The sequence below is a fragment of the Prinia subflava genome, chromosome 5 (assembly GCF_021018805.1).
Source record: "Prinia subflava isolate CZ2003 ecotype Zambia chromosome 5, Cam_Psub_1.2, whole genome shotgun sequence".
Classification (NCBI taxonomy): Eukaryota; Metazoa; Chordata; class Aves; order Passeriformes; family Cisticolidae; genus Prinia; species Prinia subflava.
Genome location: NC_086251.1, coordinates 16,272,110 through 16,294,252, shown reverse-complemented (window position 1 = coordinate 16,294,252; position 22,143 = coordinate 16,272,110). Strand labels below are relative to the sequence as shown.

General features: G+C 51.0%; 1 protein-coding gene across 1 annotated transcript in view; it reads left to right on the top strand.

Moving 5' to 3' along the window:
- Positions 1-4,598: 4,598 nt before the first annotated feature.
- CD81 (CD81 molecule) overlaps positions 4,599-22,143 on the top strand; it is a 33,185-nt gene continuing 15,640 nt past the window's right edge. The window contains exons 1-2 of the mRNA XM_063398168.1: positions 4,599-4,758; positions 14,861-14,975. Of these exons, the coding sequence (XP_063254238.1) occupies positions 4,693-4,758; positions 14,861-14,975 (181 nt within the window). The 5' untranslated portion in view covers positions 4,599-4,692. The remainder of the gene's footprint in view (positions 4,759-14,860; positions 14,976-22,143) is intronic.

Here is a 22,143-nt window from a genome sequence, read left to right as displayed (position 1 = left end):
CTGTCACCGTGCTTTGACTCAGCTTGCAGAGATGGGCATGGGGATTTTTGGATAAGCAGGCACCATCCACTCCTGCTGGGGCACAGAAAAGGTATTCTGAAAATGTCCCCTTAGACATGGGGGTTACATTCCTCATACTGATAGTTTTTCTATCCAAAATGAAGGTGTTGGCTGCTCCCCAGGGATGTAGATGGATCTCCTCTGGTGGAGCTCCATAGGCCATAGGCTATACACTGCAGTGTGCCCTTGCTCAAGTCTCCTCCTTGAAAAGCAGCATTATGGGGTGCTGGCTGCCAAGGAAGTTACCCCTATGTGCTCTGGGACTATTAGCCTCCCACAGAATGAATTTCTGAGTTTCTTATCATGCATCTCCCAAATGTCCTATTTAAAGATCTTTGGTGATGCTGCTTTTGTTTGATTTTTTTTTACCACTAGAGGTAAATTGGAAATTCAGGCTATTTCTGTTGCATTTTGCAATAAAAATGTGAAGTAGTGCTTAAAAGCTAACTAGGACCTCACCAGCCAGATGATGTGCATTTTATTCCCATGGTTTATCCACCAGTTTTGAGCTTGCTGAGGAGGGCAGGGGGATTGCCGTGCAAGCCCAAAGCATGCAGTCAGAGTATCACATCAGCAGGCATCCTGTGGTCCCCAGTGGATGAGGGATTCCCATCTCCTCTCCCGAATCTCCTGCAGACCCCTGTCAGTAGGTGTTTAGATTCTGCCTTGATGGTAATCAATTCACATCCCGGTTGCCAGCCCTTCAGGCCTGTGTAAGAGCTGGGGAGGATGTGTGTCTGTCGTCCCCTCATCCCCCTCCCTCACTTTTTATAAAACAAAGGGAGTTTAAGGGGGAGCTGCTGGAAGGCAGGTGGGCATCTCTGTGGGATAAAGAGCTCAAAGCCCCAGGGGCTGGGTGTGATGAGTCCTGCTGGTGAGAGATGTTCTGCTACACTCGAGCTGGCAGGCAGCATCTGCTCTAACCGACCTGGTGAGTCATACCCAGAGGGGCCAGAACCCACAGGCATGACACTGGTTTTATAAACAGGTTCACAAAAAACCCCAGCACCCAAGCCAAACAGAAACACTGCAAGCATCTCCGCTCTCAGCTGCTTCACTCTGCCTACAAACCCAATTGCAGAAGCACTTCAAACAGCCACTTGGGGATGGGTTTGTTTTTTGTAATTTGGGGTTTGGGGGCTTTTTTAAAAAACATTGTTAGAGGTTTTTGGTGGGTTTTTTTGGGATGAAAGGCTTGGAGGAGGTAGGTAGCTTCCTGCCAGCCCTGCCTGCAGCTGGCTGCTCTGTGAACGACTGCACACCCTGAGCACTTGAACCAGCTTTTCCTCCTGAAGAGGGAAGTCATCAGCCCTATTCATAGCACTCACACTCAATGCTGGCATGTGACACCCAGACACGAACTGAATTTTTGCAAATTAGCTTTACTTATTTATAAAGAGTGATAAAGTCACTGAGAGCCTTGGGAAGGTAGTTGTGGTACTTTATGGGCTGTACAGCAAATAATGCAGTGTGAGAAATGAGTACGAAACATGAGAAATGAGTACGAAACATGAGAAATGAGTATGCAACACCTGAAATCACACACAGTCCTGGGAAACAGTATCTTGTCACTGTGCTATGGTGATGGGATTTTTCTCCCTGTACCTAAAGGCCAAAGTTTTCAAATGTACCCAGCTGAGCTGCTTGAAATAACAACATGATGAAAAGACAAAGCTTGAAATACTTTTTCACTTCCAACCTTTGGAAAAGACTTTGTTGGCATGGCCATTTTAAACCCAGTAGGTTTTAGGCTGTACCTGAGTGCTTCTTGTTGTAGGAGATGTGCCCCTGCTGTCCTGCCAGGGCCACAGCTGTCCCTGAGTGACATGTGCTCCAACAGAACCTGAAGGAAGGTCCAAGAAACAGAACTCTGTTGGCTCCAAATTGTTGGCTATTACAAGTTTTGGAGGATACAAAAAGGTTTATTTCTTGTTTTCCATTTTCCTTCACTCCTCATCATAGGAGAAAAAAAGGGCAGCAAGCAAGAAAAGAAAAGCCACAGTGAGGGAGATAAAAAGAACATAAATCAAAAGCAATCCTAGGCTCCCTGGAAGCAGTTTCAACACCAGCCTTGTGGCAGTGATTGCAGCTAGGGTTGCCTGCTCTCCAGTGCACAAAAGTTGATTTGAGTCATTTTCCCCCATGAGTGGTGGAGCTGCTGCTGCTGAAGACCTTGCTGCTGCTGGTTCCTTCCTCTCCCACTCAGACTCTCCAAGCAGCATCTCTGAAAGTTTTTCTGGGAACAGCTGCCTAAGTGCACAAGAGGCTGCTTGGTTCATAAAAGTCTCCTGTTTTGAACATCTACATATTTTCCTTTTTTTCTCTTGGGCTGGGGGATTGTACTATTTATAGCTGCAAAGAACAGAGGTGCAGAAAAGAAGACATTGTGGGGCGCTGTGGTGTGGCGAGTGAGCAGCTTTGGGATCCTGCCGTTGCCACTTGGGTTGACGAGCAGGAGCCACACAGGATTACAGCTATTGCCGTAACCAGATGGGTCATGCTGATAATTCGGGACAGCAGTTACATGCATAAGTAGCCTGGTGAGCCCCTGGCTTTGTTGGTAAGTCTGGATGAGTGAATGTGGCTTAGAGACAAAGGGGTTATGAATCCATGGCAAGCCCACAATCGGGGACATACTCAGCATAAGTAATTAGGGAACAGGGCCAATTTCTATTCATTCCTGGTCCCTGCTGCCATGGAGTGCACGGGCTGTTACTGAGGGGCACAGAAAGTTTTGATGAACATGACAAAGCCCTGAACCAACTCATCCCTGAGGGCAATGGGATGATTTTGGAAGAAGCTGACTTGATTTCAACATGCGTATGTAGGAAATGTGTGATAGCCAAAGCTCATTCCTGACTATGGGATGCATGGCTGGGAAGACTCTATCAGAGTGTGAAAATTCCTGGCTCAGGAGCTGCTCCCTGAAACCCTTCACTGGAGGGAAGTGCCCATGCAGGAAGAGGGCAGGTTTCCACAAACGACGCTGCGGGCAGGTGCCAGGTTCATATTTAGCTCGGTGAGGTGCTGACCTTGGCTGGAGCTGCTCACTGATGCCTTTTCCAGGCATCCTCCTATGCTCTGGTTGTGTGACTTAGTACCCTGTCCTGGAGAAGTGAATGAGCTTCCTGGAAGCTCAACACGGGGTGAGAACAATTTCTATTTCTAAGGATGAGCGAGTGAGCCAAAGTGGGTCTCAGCCGAAAGCTTGGGAAATTTCACTGTGCTTCTGCTGTGTAGCTTTGAGAGGGGAGGGAGTTAACTAAAATTCTCAAGCCTGTTGATATGTGTGACCCTTTTTGTTTGTTTGTTTTTCTTAGGAAAAAGGGGTAAAAACAGGAAAGAGGAGTTAGGGGGAAAAAAGGAAATGGGAAAAGTGAGGAAGGAAAATTAAAAAAAAAAAGAAAAAAAGAAGAAAAAAGGGGAGGAATCTCCTTGGTGGGCAGTCCTGAAGCCCCCCTGATGCTCTTGTTACCCAGTAACCAAGGAAAAACATCCTGAGTGTTTCTACTGAACTTGATGCAACTGCTTGCAGTACCAAAGCCACAAGCCTAGACAAAACCCGTTCAGCAGAGCAGATTTAGCAATAAAATTAGAAGGGGAAATGAAGAAACGCTTCTGAGTGTCAAACTGATAGTGTTAACTTAAAAGTCGTTTGCTCTTTTTTTTTTTGAGGGAGAGGGGGAATCCCCTCATGAATTCACCCTCAAACTTTTCTGTATAGAAATACAAAACCCTCCTGCAATCTATTCACAGAGGTTTCTCCCTGCACCCCGGGCTGGTGATGTTTAGGAGATGGCAGTGAGTTTTAAGGGATGGTGGTCAGGTTTGGGAAGGAGTGTTCCTACAGCCCTCCAACACCTGCCCCCGTGGCTCCTACCTGTGGATAGGAAACTTTGTTGTGAGCTGCCCCCGGGGGGCAAGAAGAAGGGGAAAACAAATAAATGAGAGCACATATAAAAAAGGAAAAAAAAAGAAAAGGGGGGGAAGAGATGAGGAAAAAAAAATGAGTGAAGATGAAAGAAAGAAGAGAAAAAAGAAAAAGGGAGGAAAGAAAAAAAGGAAGATGGGAAGGGAAGGGAAGGGAAGGGAAGGGAAGGGAAGGGAAGGGAAGGGAAGGGAAGGGAAGGGAAGGGAAGGGAAGGGAAGGGAAGGGAAGGGAAGGGAAGGGAAGGGAAGGGAAGGGAAGAATTAAATAAGGGGGAAAGAAGGGAAGAGAAAATTAAAAGGAAGAAGAAAAAAGAAAATCAAGAGGGATAATAGAAAAAGGGGGGGAAGCAAAAAGGAAAAGAGGAGTTAGGAAAAATTAGGAAATGGGAAAAGTGGGGTAAAAAAGGAAAAAAAAAAAGAAAAAAGAAGAATAAAAGGAGGGAACAGCAGGCGGCCCCCCAGTTTTGGAAGGCGAGGGGGGCGGCTGTGGAGCCCCCGCTCCCGGGGCGTGTCCGGGGCGTGTCCGGGGCGTGTCCGGGGCGTGTCCGGGGCGTGTCCGGGGCGTGTCCGGGGCGTGTCCGGGGCGTGTCCGGGGCGTGTCCGGGGCGTGTCCGGGAGGCGTTTCCGGGGCGGGGGCGGGGCGGGGTTTGCGCGCCCGCCGCCCGCTCAGCCAGGCAGCACAGATTTGGGAGAGCCGTCGCCATGGGAGTGGAAGGCTGCACCAAGTGCATCAAATACCTGCTTTTCGTCTTCAACTTCATCTTCTGGGTGAGCACAGGGGCGGCGGGGAGCGGGGGATGAGCCCCCCCAGCCTTTAAATTAGGGGGCTGCAATATGGCTCGTCCGCCTGCGCCTGGGTTTAGCCTCCTTCTTGCCCCCCAGCATTGAGACTTGCTGTCTGGGATGTGCCTTAGAGGCTGCTTCTTTTTCAATTTTTTTTTTTTTGGAGGGCGGAGGGGCTGGTTATCCTTTGCTTTTTTTATTTTAATGCACGCGTGTGTGTGTAATTGTACATGCATATCTATTTATGTCTGTTTTTTAAATAGATGCGCAGAGGGGGAGGTAGAATCGTAGGCCGGTTTGAGGTTGGAGAGACCTTTCAGATGCTCGCATCCAGCCGCCGGAGATGTTCCCGGGCGGGAAGGCGGCGGGCAGGGCCGGGGCGGCTCCGCAGCCCCTCTCGCCGTGGGTCTGCGCTGGGGAAAGCGGCGCTCGCAGGCAGGGAGGGAGGAGGGAGGGATGCAGGATGCTGCCAGGCGGAGGGAGGGGCGGGGAGGCGCCGGCCCCGCCGCAGAGGAGGGGGCGTTCGGCACACACGGGCGATCGGGGCCCCCCGCCCGCAGCCGGGCCCGCCGCGCTGGCCCCGCGCCGGGCCCGCGGCCCCGCCGCCCGGGAAGTTATTTTAGGATGCACATTCTATCCAGGCTGGAGAGGCTGCCTTTCCTGAGAAAGTTTCTCGTGAGATAATCCATCCAGACGTGCGGCTAATTTACCCCGTTTCCCTGCAAACCGGGTTTGTCCCGGTTAGAAAGCGCCTCCGGCAGCGCGGGGTTGGCTGGCAGCAGCCCCGCCGTGCCTGCTCCTGCGCCCGGGGGCAGCGAGATGTGCCCGAGCAGGCTGCCGCTCTCGTGTTTTAGGTACTCTGGTTTCCATGCCACGGAATGCTCTTTTTGTCTTGGAACTGAGTCCAGCCCCACCCTGCCAGGCAAGGCACCGCTTGCATGCCCCTTGCCCGATGCCCTGTGCCCCTTGTCTGACATCCCGCTCTGTTGTCGAGGATTTGGGATTTTTTTTTTCCTCAGTGCTTGCTTACAGCAGCGAACGTAGCAAGGGAGGCTGGAGAAGTGGGAAGGGGCCGGTGGCTTCCAGAGCAAACCCCGCTTTGGCAGCTGGAGTGGCGCTGCCTGGCTGGAGCTCTGCCTGCTGGCTCCTCCCTGGGGGTGCTGGGGAAGCTCTTTGCGGGGTCCCCATCCTTGGGAGGTGCAGGGCTGGACCAAGTGGGTGCTCCCTTCAGGCCTGTTCGCCTTGTTTCTGGCTGTAACGCCGACCGAGGGGGAGATGACAAGCTCTGATAACAGCGGCGTTAATTGATACCCGATGTGTTGCCAGCTGCGTGAACGAGGGACAGTTCTGGGTTGTTTTTTTTTAACCTTTTCCTCCACCCTTAAAATGGCCGGATGGAGGCGGGTACGGTTGTCTGTGAAGTGTTGTTCCTTCCGAGTTACCGTGCTTATCCCAGGGGTTTTTCTTGCCTTCTGCTCCCGATTTCCTGCCATTCTTGTCGAAGAAGCTGCCGGCCGTGCTTGCGAGGGAGGAAGGGTCTCCTGGGTGGCAGGAAGGATGCTGGGGGCTCTGCACAGCCACCACTTCTCAGCAAGATCAGTTGTTCACCTCAAAGTCTTGCAAAAGAACCTATCTTTTATAAACGGGCATTTTTCTTCCACTAGGAATGGCCAATCTGGATAATTTCCCTGTTATGATTTCTGGTGCCTTTCCCTACCCTTTTGGAGGTGCTCCCTGTGAGGGGGGTAGATTCTTCAGTTCCTCCCCAGGAGGGGTGCCTGTGGGCTGGGACCCATTGGCTCCCCAAAACAGCTCCCAGTGCTGGCCTTGCTGGTGCCCTTGCACTGTCTTGTGTACAGACTGGGAGCCTGGACTTTATTAGAATCAACGATCCTTTCTGTGAGCTGGCCAGCTGAATGGTGGTTGAACACCAGATCTTGGAGTTTTCAAGCCCTTTTGTGTTGTTTTCTAAACTAGTAGTCGAGGGAAATTTTAGGTTTACCACAAGGGCAGGTTATCTGCCAGCCTGGCACCCACAGCCGAGGAGGGATTGTGTGGCTAACAGCAAAGTGCTGCGGTCCTTTTCATGGAGTGGCATTTAAGGACAGAATGTGGTGCTTACCACCCTTGCTGCAGGTTGGCTGTGTTGGGAAACCACCTCTAACCACGGGGAGGTGTGAGACGGCACCTGCAGCCCTTCAGTCCTGCCAGCTGGTTACTGTGCAGGGCTGAAGAGCTCCCCGTGCCTATTTGCTTATGATTTGCCTTGTGTGCAGCTGACGCTGGGTGCTGTTGATGAAAACAAGCCAGAGGCAGAGCTCAGAGTTTCGCAGGCACCATGCTGAGCTGAACAGGAGCTTGTTCTAGTGCCCAAGAGGAAGAAGGAAGCAATTCTCGGCTGTAGTTACTCTGATAACTTTTTTATGTAGCCCTGCTATCCTGCTGGAGTGTAAATAAACTGACACCCCTCTGGCTTCCTCCCCCTGGCAGTGCAGGGGGAATTTCGCAAAGCTGCTGTGTTGAAAAAGGAAAAGGTGACCCTGCTGCCAGCTCCTCGTTCATTGTACCTGAGGTGTTTCAGTTTTATTTGATGTTTTGGGATTGCTTTTCCTTTGTGCATGCATTCTTGGGAAGAAGATGCTAAGATTGTGCTTGGCCCAAGGTGGCTCTGGAGGGAGCAGTGGCTGCTGCATGGCCCACATGTACAAACGAGTGCCTGTCCCAGGAGAGAGGGTCCCCACGTGTTTCACAGTGGCACCCACCTGCTGAAGTGGTGGAGGAGGCTGTGGTCAGCACCTGGGGGCTTCACCTGGTTAGCAGAACATGGGGCTGGAAAGACAGAAGTTTTTCTGTGCTGCCAAGTTGTCCTGAACCCTTAGGGTGTCTGGGTGGCGAGTGGGCACTTTGCCCTGTGAGAGGCAGCAGTAGCTGCTGCTGGGCAGTTTGGCTGGTGTAATGGGCAGCCTGAGCAGGGCTGGGCATCTGGCAGGTGGAGCTGCTTCTCCATCCCATCCCTAGAAGATGGCTGGACTTAGCTCTCCTGAATTATCCAAACCCAACAGCAGAGCTCAGTACATGGGGCTGGACTGACCACCGCTGCAAAGAGTCCCTGGGGAGGCTGAAGGAAGCCAGCGAGCTATTTTAAAATATAATTAAACATAACCGAGGAGGAATTGACTTGCTTGGAGAAGGATCGCTCAGGCTTATTAGCTAATACAGCCCATGGCAGCTTTCCAGGTCGAGAGCACCGCTGGCTGCCCTAGCAGAGAGGTGTCTAATTAAAAGGAAGAGCTTGTTCCTAATGCCATTTTCCAGGCACTGTCTAACTCTTCTGTGTGTTGAGGGGATGTCGTACAGTCTGGTGCAAAGGGAAGGAAGGGCAAGAACAGGGGAAGGTGGAAGTGAGAGTCTGTCTCGACGGGTGATTGAGAGGGAAGAGGCAGAGGAGCTGCATATTTTCTTGTGCAACACCAGAATATGTGTTAACTGTACCCTGGAGTCTGCAAAGCCTGCACAGAGACACTTGGTGCTGGTGATGAGAGGTGGCAGTGTGGGGAGGTGGCAGCTCTCTCTCTGTGGCTGTTATCCCGTGGTGACACTTCTGCTGAGCGCACATGACCCTCCCATTGTGGTGAGGAGGGTGGCTGTGCACCGCTGCTCACAGCTTTAAATGAAGAATGGAAGATCTCATGGTTCCTGTAGCTCTGAAACACAGGTTTGAAATAGCCTGGCTGGCTGGGCTGCAGGTCTCCCTGGGAATTGCAGAGAGCCTGGCAAGCTGCAAATGGACCTCATGCTGGCCCAGCCTCTTCTTCCACAGATTTTGTTTGGTATCCTGGGCCAATGTACAGGCAAGCATATTTCTGTGTGTGTTTGACCCTGCTGCTACTTAATGCCTGCCTTTGAAGGGCAAGGGAGAGGTTTCCTTAGCAGGCTCAGTAGCTACACTCAAGTTTTGTTGCTGATGTCTCTCTGGGATGTTTTAGGACACTCTGTCGAGTTACCACAGCCCTTCCATCCCCTACAAAACCTCTTCTGAAGTCTCTGCGTGCAGAAGGTTTTTAAAGAGACGGGTGCCCCCTGCCCTGTGGGGTACCCAGTTTCACTCAGTGGCTGGGCTGCGGCTGCAAGGAGGGAGCGCTGCTGGCTGGAATGGGCATTGCTCTGTTTTCCTCACCTTATTCTCCTGTCAGCCACTTTAATACTTAGCTTCTGCAAGAGCATTAACAGGGAGAAACACTTTGATCCTGCACTGTGGAAATGCCTTTCACTGCACTATTAAGAAGGAAAAGCAGTTGTATCACCATTGTAGTTAAATGCTTATGTATGGGACCAAATTAATTTTAAAGCAATATCTGAAATTGTTTTCCTCTCTGCTGAGGGCAGTTAAACCCTGGGAAGTGCTACTTCTGTCTGCAGAAGGGATCAGGCTGGGAGCAGCCTGTGGGCACGGTGCTCCCTAGAGTAGGATCCTGCTCCTGGATTTTGTGCTGGATTCCCATTCCCCTCCCATCCATCAAGCTTTATTTGGCCTCTGGCATGCTGCTCCTCCGGGAGTGTTCCTCTGGAGCTTGTTTTGAAAAGCTCTGCAGTGTTGTAGGGCTGGTAACTATAGGCACCAGTGGAGAATTTGCTCTGGCTGGCAGCTCTATTAATAGCCCCTGCTGGAAGGTGTGCTGCTGGGAGCAGAGCAGGGCTGCAGGCTGCTCTCCTCCTCCTGCCTGCAGGGCACGGTGCTCTTCCCAAGTGCCTTTCCTGCAATTCCTGGGCAGGCCTTGCCTGCAGACTTTCAGCCTGACCTTTAGTGGCTGTGGAAGGCAGCAGAAAGACCTCGCCTGTGCTGTCACAGAGTCCTATCTGCCGCTCCTGCCTGTGAGTGCCTGTGCCAAGATAACCTTCTGCATTGTGTGCCTGTCAAACTGCAACTCTGTGTCTCAGTGAAGTCCGTTCCCCTGCTTACGCCCTCCGGAGGGGCCCCAGGGCGTCCCTCAGTCCACCCCAACGTGCGGCACAGCAGCGAGCTCCAGCACATCTCACCCTGAAATTTCAAGTGACTTTTTGGTGTGAAGACCTGACATTGTGACATGGAGATGGTCTCAGCACTGAACCCAAGTCCCAGGTTCCTGGGCCACCATTCAGCTGTCAGCCCTTTGCTGCACCCCACGCCCCTTCAGCAGTTCCATGGGGTGCAGCTGTTGCAGTAGAAAAGAAATTAATCTTCTGCTTTCCAGGAGGGGAGGTGCAGGCTGTGGGAAGGTGTGGGGCTACCTGGGCACATTCCATGTGTCCCTCTGCTGCCTGCCTCAGTCCTCAGGCTGCTAGTGCAGGAGCTGGAACGTGGTAGCACGGATCTTGGAAGGGCTTGTACTGCCCTTCCAAAGGTAGTTTCCATCAAGTTACGAGTCTCTGTCTCCTTGCTTTTTCTCTACTCATGCTGGTTCACCTAGAGACCCACAAATTACCTGGGACCAAAGCATTCAACCCCAAATTAGCAGTTTGTTCCTGGCCATATGAGGGAGCCTCTTGCTTGGGAAGATATATCAGCCTTGGCAAGCCGCTTTGCTTTTCTGCATCCTGGTTCCCCACAGTGAAAGGAGGAGGATTCACTGTTACTCCATCTCAGCTGCTTTGCAGGTTGTGTTGGAGAGGATTTTCTGCATCCTGGTTCCCCACAGTGAAAGGAGGAGGATTCACTGTTACTCCATCTCAGCTGCTTTGCAGGTTGTGTTGGAGAGGAGCCATGGGGAGCCCTGCTTGGGCTTCTCGGGTCAGGTCTGGGTGCTGCCTCACCAAGGGCTCTGCTTCCCGCTGGTGTGAGGGAAATGGCAAACCTCTGCAGCATGAGAACCTGTTAAAAATCTCCAGTCATCTACTGTAATCATAAACCAGCTAAAGTTCATTAAGCTTTCTTGGCAGCATCCTGCTTGTTGTTAGTAGCTGTGGTATTTCCCAAGCATCGTGGCGGGAGCTCTGCCGGCAGCGTTTTTCCAGCAGGGCGGGAGCCTCTCCGGCCCTAGGGCTCTCACAGGTTGGGAAGCACCACCTGGGGGCAGGAGCAGCTATGGCTGCATGGCTGTGGGAGCTGGCACTGCTCAAATACAGCATCGTGACACTGCTGGCACCTCCACTTCCCTCCCTCTCTGAGGTGAGACACAGGATGTCTGTCTGCTGTGCTTTGGCGTGCCCAGCAAGCTGCCCTATAGCCAGAACTTCCTTCTTCTCCTCCTCCCTTCCAGGAAATCTGTTTTACAGAAGGGTGGAGGGAAGGGAGCAGGAGGAAAAAGGCTGGGGGCAGCGGAAGGGACCAGGGAGGTGATGCACATCCTGGCATATGTGAGTTTTAGGGAGCAAAAGGTTAAGGTGGGGGCAGCTCAGAAGGGGGGGTACACCACATTAAAAGCAGAATGGGGTCATTCCTTGCACCCCTAATTCATAAGAATTTCTTGTGGAGAGGAGTGTGAAAAGCTGTGAAAAATGGGCTTGTTCCCTTGCCCTACAGCTGGATCTGGAAATTTTAGGGTGAACAGCATCTCCATTGGTGAGGCTCAGTCCAGGAAGGAGCCCCACTACATGGGGCTGCACCATGGTTTGGGCAGCAAACCAGGACTGCACACCTACTTCCATCATGGTGCTCATCTGGTGATACCTCCTCACATGGGATACCAGCCCATCTTGGGGATACAGGGCCTGCCTTTTCCCACCCCTAGGCAGCATTCAGTGGAGACTTTCCCCCACTGTGTCTACTAGGAACAGCATTCCTGAAAAAGCAAGTTTTGGGCAGGCAGGATCCAGCTGGAAAAGTCTAGCTGTCTGTGGAAGACGCAGTAAATCTCTGGAAGCTGGAAAAAAGCAGTAAAGAGGAAATTTCAGAGTCTGCAACACCACCTCTGCTGTGCCGGGAAGCTGCTCAGGGTGTGAGCTCTGGGGCCAGCCCCATCCTGGGGAGCACCACTGCTGTGCCTTCCAGCAGTGCCATGGTGCTGGCAGCAGAGCAGCAGGCTGGGGAGGTCGGCTTTTGGAGAGCGGGTCAAAGTCCGACACTGCTGCCATGGCTGAAGTTGCAGCTTTTAGATCTTTGCAGTCCCCAAAAATTTAAAGGGAGAGCTGTGCTGAGCACTTGGAGTGTCTCACAAGTGATGGCCCCAGCCTCTGCAACACTCCTGACAAGCTGGGAACACAAAGATCAGTGGGATAACCTGTGTGAGATTGCAGATACCCACGGCAGGAACAGCCAGTGATAAGTATGAGGATTGCAGCCTAGAGACGAGGGTGACACTGCTGGCAGTGACTGGAGCTCCTCAGGCTCTCGTGTTGGCAAACAGCAGTTGTGGGATGGAAGGGGGAGAAAATACCAAACTTTTATCTGGAACAAGTTGTTCTATTAAAAATGAGATTATCCCAAGCAAGGTACAGAGCAAGGCAGAGTTACTGTGGCAAGCTGACAATGTTTTCTCCCTCTTGTTTTCTTTGCTTTGGGAAGAAAGAGCCTTAATTCCGTTTTGGGCTTCTCGGTGGTGGGAGGATGTATGGTTTTCATGGAAAAAGTTACTCATCGTAGCTCAAACCCTGTTTTCATTAGTAAGTGAATGTCATTCTCTCTTAAGAAATCCAGCTGCTATTGGATTAAAGCTTCCATTCAGAGGTCTTCCATGCTCTGTTAGAAATGCAGATGGAGTCAGGCGGTGCGGGAGGGCTGTGTGACGTTCCGGGGTGCATTCAGGATGAAACCAGGAACAGCTGGAGTTGGTTCAGCTGTCTTAGGCAGACCTCACTGCTGGGGAGGCTTTGATGCATTCGAAGAGGCTCCATCCCTCTAGTTGATGTTCCCAAATGATTAAAAAATATCTTGAGGACCGCTTGCAGCTTTCAGTGCTCTCGGGCATTTTAAGGCAAATTTGTCTGGAATGGAGCTGCTGCTGTCACCCCAACCTCGCCGTAGGTGGCAGGGTGACCTGGGGTGGCACTGCTGAGAGTGGAGGGCAGCATGTCAGGGCAGAGCAATGTGTCCTTGAAGGGAGAAAATCAAAACAAAGAGGACTGCAGCCTTTTTTCTTTACCTCTTCCAACCAGCACAGAAATCCAAACCTTCCTCAGGATCTCTTCTCTCCTAGCAGCTACCAAGAGAGCTTTATTTTGAGTGGCATGGATTAATTTGGGGACACATTCTTTCCTCTGAGAGTAAAAACACACACTTTGTTATGCCCTCAGACAATGAACAAGCCACACCAGGCTGGATTTGGGTAACTTTGTGCGAAGCCACAAGCTGCCTTATTTGGAGCTGGACTTGAGCACGGGCCGGCTTTCGTGACTTTTCTCCATAGCCAGTGTTTGGAGAACCCCAGGCTGGCCCCAGTGCAGGAGGCACGAGGAGCTGTGCCAGCAGGGAAGTTGCATTGGTTCTTGTGGGAGAAGTGTTAAAAGCAGATTACTTTGGTGGCAGGCTGGGGAAAAGCAAAGATTTCCCTTCCTCTCTAGGAGCTGGGGAGGATTTTTTCGCTCTGATAGTGGAAATGCCCTGAGAGTGGTTTGTCCTGTGAGTTTGGAAATGATGTGGGTTTGCCCCAGCTTCAGCGGCGCTCACAGTGACACACTCTGGAAAAATCTTGTGGCTGGGATTTGTAGAGATGAGCAAGGAGGAAACCACCAGCTGAGCTCCCAAGGGGCAAAGCCAGGCTCCCATCGACAGCCTGTCCTGCAGATCCCTGTCCTCCTGTGTTCCTGTTGGGTTTGCACAACTGGAGACTTTGCACCTTTACTGAAAAAGCCCTGCACTTTTTTTCCGTTTTTTTTTTTTTTTTTTTTTTTTTTTTTTTTTTTATGTGACTTTCATGATGCCTATCATGCCTGTAGCTGACCTGATTCAGACTCTTTTAGGAAAACCATGTTTCCGCTTCTATATTCTTTGGTAGTTTTCTTCTCTTTTTTAAGATGAATGGCTTCAAGGATCTACAGCAGTCAAAATTAAATTGGCATTTGAACAGGTGATTTCAATATTTCACAGCAGTGAGACTGAAATTCTAAGGGTTTGGGGTTCTTCCCCAGATGTTTATATTATTTTTTCCTCTCTCTTATGCTTTTAAATGAAAGGGGTATGTCACAGAGGACAGGGTGAGTCCTGCTGGAAAAGCTCTACCTTGATTCTCTCTCAGTGACACCTTCCCTGCTATATTGCCCCATATCTGCTTCCATCTTCTGTGGCCATTCCCAACCCCTCCCTGAAAGGGAAAACAGTGAGGAAGCCAGTCACAGAACTTCCCATTGTTTGTACATAAATATCCCAGTGGCAGAGGTGATGTCCCATGTGTGGGACGTCTCCTCCCACATCTGGAGTGTGTCTCTGTCCTTGCCCTGGCCAGTCCTGCGTGTCAGGCTGCACACGTGGGTGAGGGTGTGCTGCCCTTCTGCTGTTTGACAGCATGGGGAAGGCAGCAGGCTCGGCATGGAGACCCCCAAAAGTGCTGTGGGGGTGCTTTGGCCTCACCCCAGGCCTTGCTCCACGTCAGTTCCTGTATTGGGACATTAAGGAAACTCTGTGTGCCTGAGGAACACCAGGTGTGTTCGACTGGAAGCCCGACCCTGGATGGGAAGTAGTGTGCATGCAAGACTTGGGGGCAGAGGGGAGAAATGGACAGTTTCCCCCCTTTCTGTTTGTACCTCACAGAGAAATGTAATGGGATGTCAACAGCCCACTGGGAAAAGGAAGTAACGGGCTGATTCTAACTTTTGTTGAAAAGCTCTCCTAAAAACCTTAGTGGCACATCTCCTGCTTGGGTAATGCAGAGCCTTCCACTGAAAATAATGATAAAGCATAATAAAATACCTCTAGGAAAAGAAATCTCCTGCAAGAACTGGAAAGGGCTTTGCACATCCCCAGAATGAGGAGTCTTCTCATAAAGCAGGGAAGATCACACAGCTCATGACCTGTGGGGCACAAAGCATGTTACAGGGGTGATGTCAGAAAGGACGTTCTTGTATATTGGTGGGAAGATGAAAAGCAAGTCTTCTGCTCCTGGCTGGAAACAGCCAGTGTGGCCCTGCTGTGGCTGCAGCAGTGGGTAACCCTTGCTTCCCTCTGTTTTCTCCCCAGCTGGCCGGGGGCATCATCCTGGGAGTGGCCCTGTGGCTCCGCCATGACTCGCAGACAACGAATATCCTGTACCTGCAGCTGGGGGAGAAGCCGGCCCCCAACACCTTCTACGTGGGTGAGTAGCTGTGGGGGAGCTGCTGGGTGCTGTGCCCCGGGGTGGGCAGCAGCGTGCCCAAAAGCAGGGCAGAAAGCCCCAGGTGAGCAACAAGGAGATAAAAATACCTCCTGCTGCCATTGTACGCTCCAAAATATCCCCCGCTGTGCCAGCCAGAGCCTTTGATAAATGCTGGCTGTGGCCCAAGCACAGAGTCCAAATCCACATCGGCTAAAAATTCAGAAAGACGTGTTGCGGTGTAGTGGGTTTTCTCCAGAGCACATTTGGGAAGAGGGGGGACTTCTTGGAAGCGAGTGTTGTTTCCTGTCCAAAGGGAGGTAAAAGTAGCCTGGCAGCAGAGAGCGAGGCTTGGTGAGCTGTGACTCATGTTCTCCAGGAGTGGCAGGTGGAGCCTCTGTGCACTACAGTTAAGCTTAGCATGATTTTTGTTAATTTGACAGCGTGCTGGAAGCTGAAAGCCCCTGTTCTTCCCGTTTCTCCAATATCCCTCCCAGACGAGGGGGAGAGGCTTGCAGGAGGGGCTGGCTGCCAGTCAGGAGCTGGCTTGGAGCACAAGCTGACGGGGCTGGGAACATCGTCTGATCTGATGTCCTGTTCTCACCTGTAGCTAAAATTACTTTCTGGAAAGGGTTTTCCTTTGCATTTCCCTGCTTGCCCATGAAACAGCATGCCTGGGCCCTCTCCCTGGCTGCCCCTGGTTGCAGAAGATGCTCCTGCTGTAAATAGCTGAGGGTTTTTCTCTCTTGGTGTCTGTCTTCTCCTGCCTTGCACCCAGAGCTCTACTTGCAGCATTTCCCCTTTGCAGATCACATTTTTAAAAACAGAAAAGGGAGCTCACAAGAAGTTAAACTGTCTCCTCTCCCGGAACCAATCCAAACCTCCCCTTCTTTTGAGCGGCTAACAACTGATACCTCCCTAATTAACACTTTCTCCCCAAACCTGGGGGACCTGGAGCATGTGGCAGAGTCCCTCCCTCGTGCCTGCTGAGCATCTTTTACTCTTCCACCCTCATTTTGTCTTTGTCCTCAGCCTTTGCTGTTTAGAAGGCACTGGGGAAGGTCCCACCACTGCATTGACTTTCCAACACCCGTGAGCAGCCCATGATTTGAGGCTGACTGTCTTTTTAAAGTTATATTCAGCAACAGATTGGCCTGGATTCCTTCTGGCAGCTGTAATTTCCATGCAGTAATAACAGCAGAGCATTTCTTTCAGTTGTTGCCTCTCCCAGCCAGACCTCTGGAGTCTTAAGGCTGGGATTTCTTTTTGCTTCCCCCCCACCCTTGCTCCCCCCCATTTTTCCTCTCTCCTACAACTGATACTCCCTCCTTTTTCTTCTCTGGCATGCAATATACACATGCACACAATGTTCCTGCTTTTGGGAACGGGAACCTCTTTGGGCTTGGCCTCCAGAGCTCTGTTGTTTTTTTTCTTTTCCTTTGCAAACCACTTTTTGGTGTCTGGCACAGGGCGCTGCTCCCGGGATTTGTCAGGAGGCTTTTAAAGGCCAGCCAGGCTTTGCTGCGGCGCTGCAGGACAGGGGGAAGCAATAAACACTGTCCAGGGAGGAAAACTTCCATCACAGGGTGTGTACTGAGCGAGGAGGGGAAGGAGGAAAGCAGGGATTTGCTGTCTCCTGGTTTCTTTCTGTGTCCTTTCCCCTACCCCAAAACTGGAGCTGTTTGTTAAAGGCCACTTTTCCAGGCTCTCTCTGTGTTATGGGAGAGGAAAAATAATGGATTAGAGGGCAATGAGAGAGTGGAAGAAAGAAGCTGTGGGGAGCAGTGAAGCTACAGAGTCCCAGGCATGATACTTCAGGCTGCAGCAGGAGCAGGAGGAGAGGAGCAGTCCTTGCCCTCAGCTCCCAGACCCGACCATCACAGCAGTGCCCAGGGCACAGGCAGCTGTTCCCCTGCTCCTTTTCCAGCCCCAGGGAAGGGGCACCTGTGGGCTGGGGTTTCCCACAAATGCTTCCCGTCCTCCCCGGCACTTTGGCACTGCATGCCCAAATTGTCTTGTGGGCTGGTTATTAAATAGGCCCTTGTTCGTGGACTTTTCCTGGGCTTTTCCTCAGCACGGCGTGCAAACCATCTGATCCCCTAACCACTTGTTGCAGTCCTGGCTTTTGACACTTCCATTTTGGCTCTGGATCCAGTGCTCCAGCAAATGCTTTAACTGCTTCAGTGCTGTAAAGACCAACCAGTACCAGGGATGGGGATAGCTGGAGCACCTGAGTTCCTTGCTTTCATAACTGTAAAGGAAAATACTTGTTCTTCATCTGAGCTTGGCTTGTGGTTTGATATGCATTTATTTGAAGTTCAGAAACCAAAATCCTTCTTTCTCTTGGATGACGCTGTGTCTGGAATGCTTTGTCTGTCTGGAGGCTGGGAAGATGTTGGTCACAAGGCCAAAAAGATCCTTCAGGATAGCTAGAAGTATTGATAAGTTGCTAACCTGGCTAACCACTTCTCAGATATTTACTGATGATACACATAAAGTACCATTGAAAAAAACCCAAACAACAGAACTATGATTCAGGGTGCTAGGAGAGCTTGTAGAAGGCTCAGCTTGTCCCTCTCTGCAGATACCAGTACAAATTGAAACAGTTCTGATCTCTCCACAATAAATTAGGCTGTGGTGTCACTGGTTTTTAAGAGCACCTGGGGATCTTGAAGAGGCAAGTGACCCTGGGCTTACTACATTTGCCCTTTTTTGTGGGATGACAGTGGGAGGAAACAGCCAGGTTCCCCATCCCTCAAAGATTTTGTTTTGTGATGCCTGGAGATGGCTGTTGTGGAGGCTTTGAGGAGGGCAGGAACAAAAACCTCAGCTCTTCTTTGCCTTAAACCTCCAGGATTTCCCACTTTCCCCCCTGCTGGGCTGCCTGTGTGCTGGGAGCATCGCTGGGTGCTGGGCCCTGCTGCTGCCCTTCCTGTGCTTCCCTCGAGCTGCCCGGCAAGGAACGGAGCACAGCAGCCGGATGGCCTCAGCCTCACACTCTCCTGCCAGATCCAAAATAGGAAATCTGCCTCCAGCTGCTCGCAGCGAGTGACAGGGCAACACGACCTGTGGCTCCAATTAGCTCGGCCCTGGGAGCAGGGCCAGCCACGATCAGGAGTGCAAAAGCACCCTGAGCTGGGGTGTGATTTTCCACAAAGCTTTTGGGGTGAGGAAGGGCTTGGCTTTGCCTCTGTCTAGGTTTTGTGTGTTTTGTTAGTAAATCCTGTGCTGGGCAGTGTCTCCTCCCTAGAGCATGGTGGCACAGGGGAGGAGTGTGAGGTTTTGGACAGGCGTGCAGTGGTGGTGGGGGGGTAAACTTGGCCACCAAGGGTGCTGCCACCGCTGCCTCTCCCTGTCATCCTGCTGGGTGTCACTGTCCCAAAGGAAAAGCAAAAGGGTTTTTGGTGGGGGAGTTCCCTAGGTAATGTTTATCCATCTCCCAAGCCAGTCAGGCAGCAAAGCCTGAGGGAGGCAGGTGGGGACAGCTGCGGGCAGCAATGGGACTGAGGTGGTGAATGTGCCTGCGAGCGCTGCTGAGGCATGGAAGGAAGGGACATGGGCTGATGGGAACACAGGCTTCCTGAGGAGGTGAATCAGACTGTCTTCACCATCCTCCTCAGAACAAATACAATCCAGGATAATGATTTCTGCCCTGGAAACAAGTTCAAGCTGCTTTTCACGCAGACTGGTCTGGAATAAATGGGCCAGAAAGCACAAGGAGGCTTTGAAGTCTTTCTTACAAATGAGTACATGTCTGAGTTGAACTGCAGCTGCTCACAAGATTTCATGGGTGTCTTCAGGATTTTGGAAGTCCTGTCATGAGGTTTTGCTGGGCTCAGGGAAATCTGATCCTTGCAGAGAGGAGGGACTGCTAAGTGGCAGTATAGGGCAGGGACATCTCTCTGAGCTTCCCCCAGGTTTGCCCGTTGTCCTTACAGCACATGGGGATGCCTTGGCCATGGCCATACTCTTGCCATGGGTCCCAGATGGGACCAGCAGTGCTGGGCACCCAGCCTATCACCCAGACAGACTCGTGTTGGCTGAGTGGTTGTGGAGGAACTGTTCCATCTATCCATAACTTAATTAGCCTTTTTAGCTAATTTAGCCTTATTAGGCTTTTCAGGACTGCCTTGGATGGATGAAAAGCAGTGGTTTCTGGGAGGTTTTCATTGCAGAGGGAGCTCGGTGGAGCTCCCATGTGTTGCAAAGGCTCTAGAGGTCAGCAGTGCTGCAATGGCTGTGGACCTGCCGTGAGCAAGGAGAAGGTCTTAGTTCTGTTCCCACTCCCATCCTTGTGCCCATCCCTCTGAAAATGTTAGGCATCTTCTAGAGATGGTGCCAACTTCCATACATTGTAGGGTTAGACTCAACAGCACGTCTTTTGCTAGACTTGTTGTGAAAGGGCTAGAGAAGAGCCTGAGGCTCCTGGTCTGTAGGTTCTGTAGTAAACACCAGTCTAAAAACCACCTTCAGCCTTGGCATGAGGTGCTGCAGGGATCTCTGTGAATGCACACAGCTGGTGCAGCACTGGTTTCTTCTCTCACGCATTTGTGCTCCACTTTGTCAAGGTTCCCTGTGTCGGAGATTTTCCACCAGACACATGAGCTGTGGCCAGGCTTGCGTGCTTGGCAGTGGAAACCAAGGTTTGCATTTGGCTTGAACCACACTCAGCAAAATGGATTATTTAAAAAACAATATATGTGGATTTTTAAAAATAGAAGTACAGGCATTTTTCTGCCTTGGAAATAAACTTACAGTTAAGGACAATTTCATTATTTTGTCCCTTAAAGGAAAAAAACACAAAAGCTGAGTTTTACTTGGTCTAGATTTTCCTCTAATCACTGTCAGATCAACTCCTTCAACAATACTGGAATTATTTTTAAAATAGTAGTTTAAAGGCAAACCACTTTTTTAGTACTTCCCTTTCTGGCTTACACCATGTATCTGACAGTATAGGGGTTTTTTTGTATTCTTCTTATCACAAAAATCCATTTCTATTAAGAAAGCAACATGTAATTTCATTGCATTTCCATTTAATTTCCATTTAATTGTAGTTCATTCTACCTTGGTCATGGCGAACTCCTGTGCTTCATTTACTCTGCACACTAAAACTGGTTATGTGTTTAAAAGTACATCAGTACCATCAGGTTATTTTGGGTTCAGATCTATCCAACTACAACTAATGTAGTTGTTTTTTTCTTTTGTCCTGTCCCATTGGCTTTGCTGCCCTGGACCTGTCCATGAGGTGGCTCCTTGCTCTCCAGAGCTGTTTAAACCTGTAGCTTTGACAGTTTTCCTTAGAAAACCTGTGCCATGTTTGAAGCATGCAAAACCTACAAGGAATGCCCCATGGGATTTGTGCTCTTTTCGTGGGTGGGATCCCAGGGCACACAGAAGGGCCCAGAGGTGCTGTAGGCTGGGGTGGCGTAGGATGGGCCAGCATATTCCAGCCTGGCTCTCCTGTGCTGTGTCACCACTGTCCATCCCACTCCTGGAGATGTGCCCTAGACTTCTAGGAGCTTTTGCAGGTGTGCTGAATTTACAAAACTCGAGTCTCCTTCCAGTGTTTCCTGAGTAGGCAGAGGAGAAGAAACCTGACTGGCATCTGTGTGGAGTGGATTTGGGTACAAGTGTGTGCACACGAGGACATTCTTTGGGGCTTTCCCTCCACCCCTTTGCTCTTCTGACAGAGGGGTGCTCCTGGCTTCTTCTTGCCTTGCTCTTGCAGATGAGGGCAGCATGTCCAGCCTTTCATCTCCTCGTGAGAGCTCTCCATGCTTTGTGACCCTGTTGCTCCATCTGGAAGTCATTAGCAGCTACAGAGCAGCAATGTTTTCCTTGGGAAAGGGATTGGAGAGGAATGGAGGGGCTTCCCACTTGTCATCTTCCAGAAAACCCTCTTTTTTTCCAGCTCCCCCCCTCACCGCACTTTGAAGAAAGGACTGCCAGCTCTGCTGGGCCAATTCCACCAGGCAACTGGACAAAAATGTCTGGGAGACCCTGCTTTGCTGGCTGGCTCACACAGCTATCTTTTTTCTGCCTCAACCCTGTCCTGAAGGGACTTTCCACTCTCTGCCTGTATCTTGCCCCCAAGTTGCCAGGAAGAACATCACGGTCATTTCTTTAGCTACTGGGAAGGGTGTTCTTCCACAATGGGTGCTGTGGGGTAGGAGGGAGTCTCCTGCCATTGTCGAGTGGTCCCACCCTCCCCTGCAGCAGCAGGGGTGATGAGCCCAGTGAAGTTCAGCATCTCCAGGCCAGGAGCAACAGCAGGGTGGCACTGAAGCCTCCCTCCTTTCCTCAGAGGCTTGCAAAACTCTTGGATGTGCAGAATCTCCCGCAGGAGCCTGCTGGGAGAACAAACATCTCTCTTTTGTTTGTTCTCAGCCCCTTTTTAAAGCCCATCCCATGGGGAGGGCAGGCACAGCTTGGAGAGCTGCCTGGCCTTCCCAGGAAGCATGGTGTCGTGCTGGGGGAGATTTCTTACTTGATTTCTTTTTTGTCTTTTGGAAATATTGCCGTGGTGGCCTGAGGGCAGTGACTGGCTTCCATTTAGCCTGATGAGTTAAGGATTCTGGGAGAAGATTGAAATGAGGGGAGAAGTAGGGTGCTGTCCAGGAATGCCCATGCCTGGAGCTGCACAGCATCTGCTGGGCACAGTGGGGCATGGGAGAAGAGCTAGCCAGGGCTGGCCTGCTCCCTGCTTGTTTTAGAGGGACGCTCCTGTGCTTGTTCCTTCTTTTATTTGTTTTTTCATCGTGTCCTTTTTTTAAGACTGTTTATTTCTTCTTGATTTCTTTATTTCTCAGCAGGGACAGGACATGGGTTTTACAACCCTGCAGGCACCAGCTATGCTGCTTTAATGCCAAATCAAGTACTGACACTGAATACTGCTGCCTTTTTTGCTCCCTTCCCTACTCCCAGAACTGAGCAAACTGCTTCCTACCTGGCCTGCAGCTAAAGGGCCCTCCATGGAGGCATCATCTGCTTGAGCTGGGAGCTAAGCTGGCCTCTTGGATGCTTTTTTTTCCTCTTTCCCACCTAGCATCAAACCAAGAGAAGTGCTCAACTGCTGTCAGTTCCCTGGCTCTGATGTTTGGGGGCTTTCCTAAAGCTTTACAAGATCCCTGCAGCCCAAAGCAGCACATGCCCTGGTTGTACTAGGGAGAGA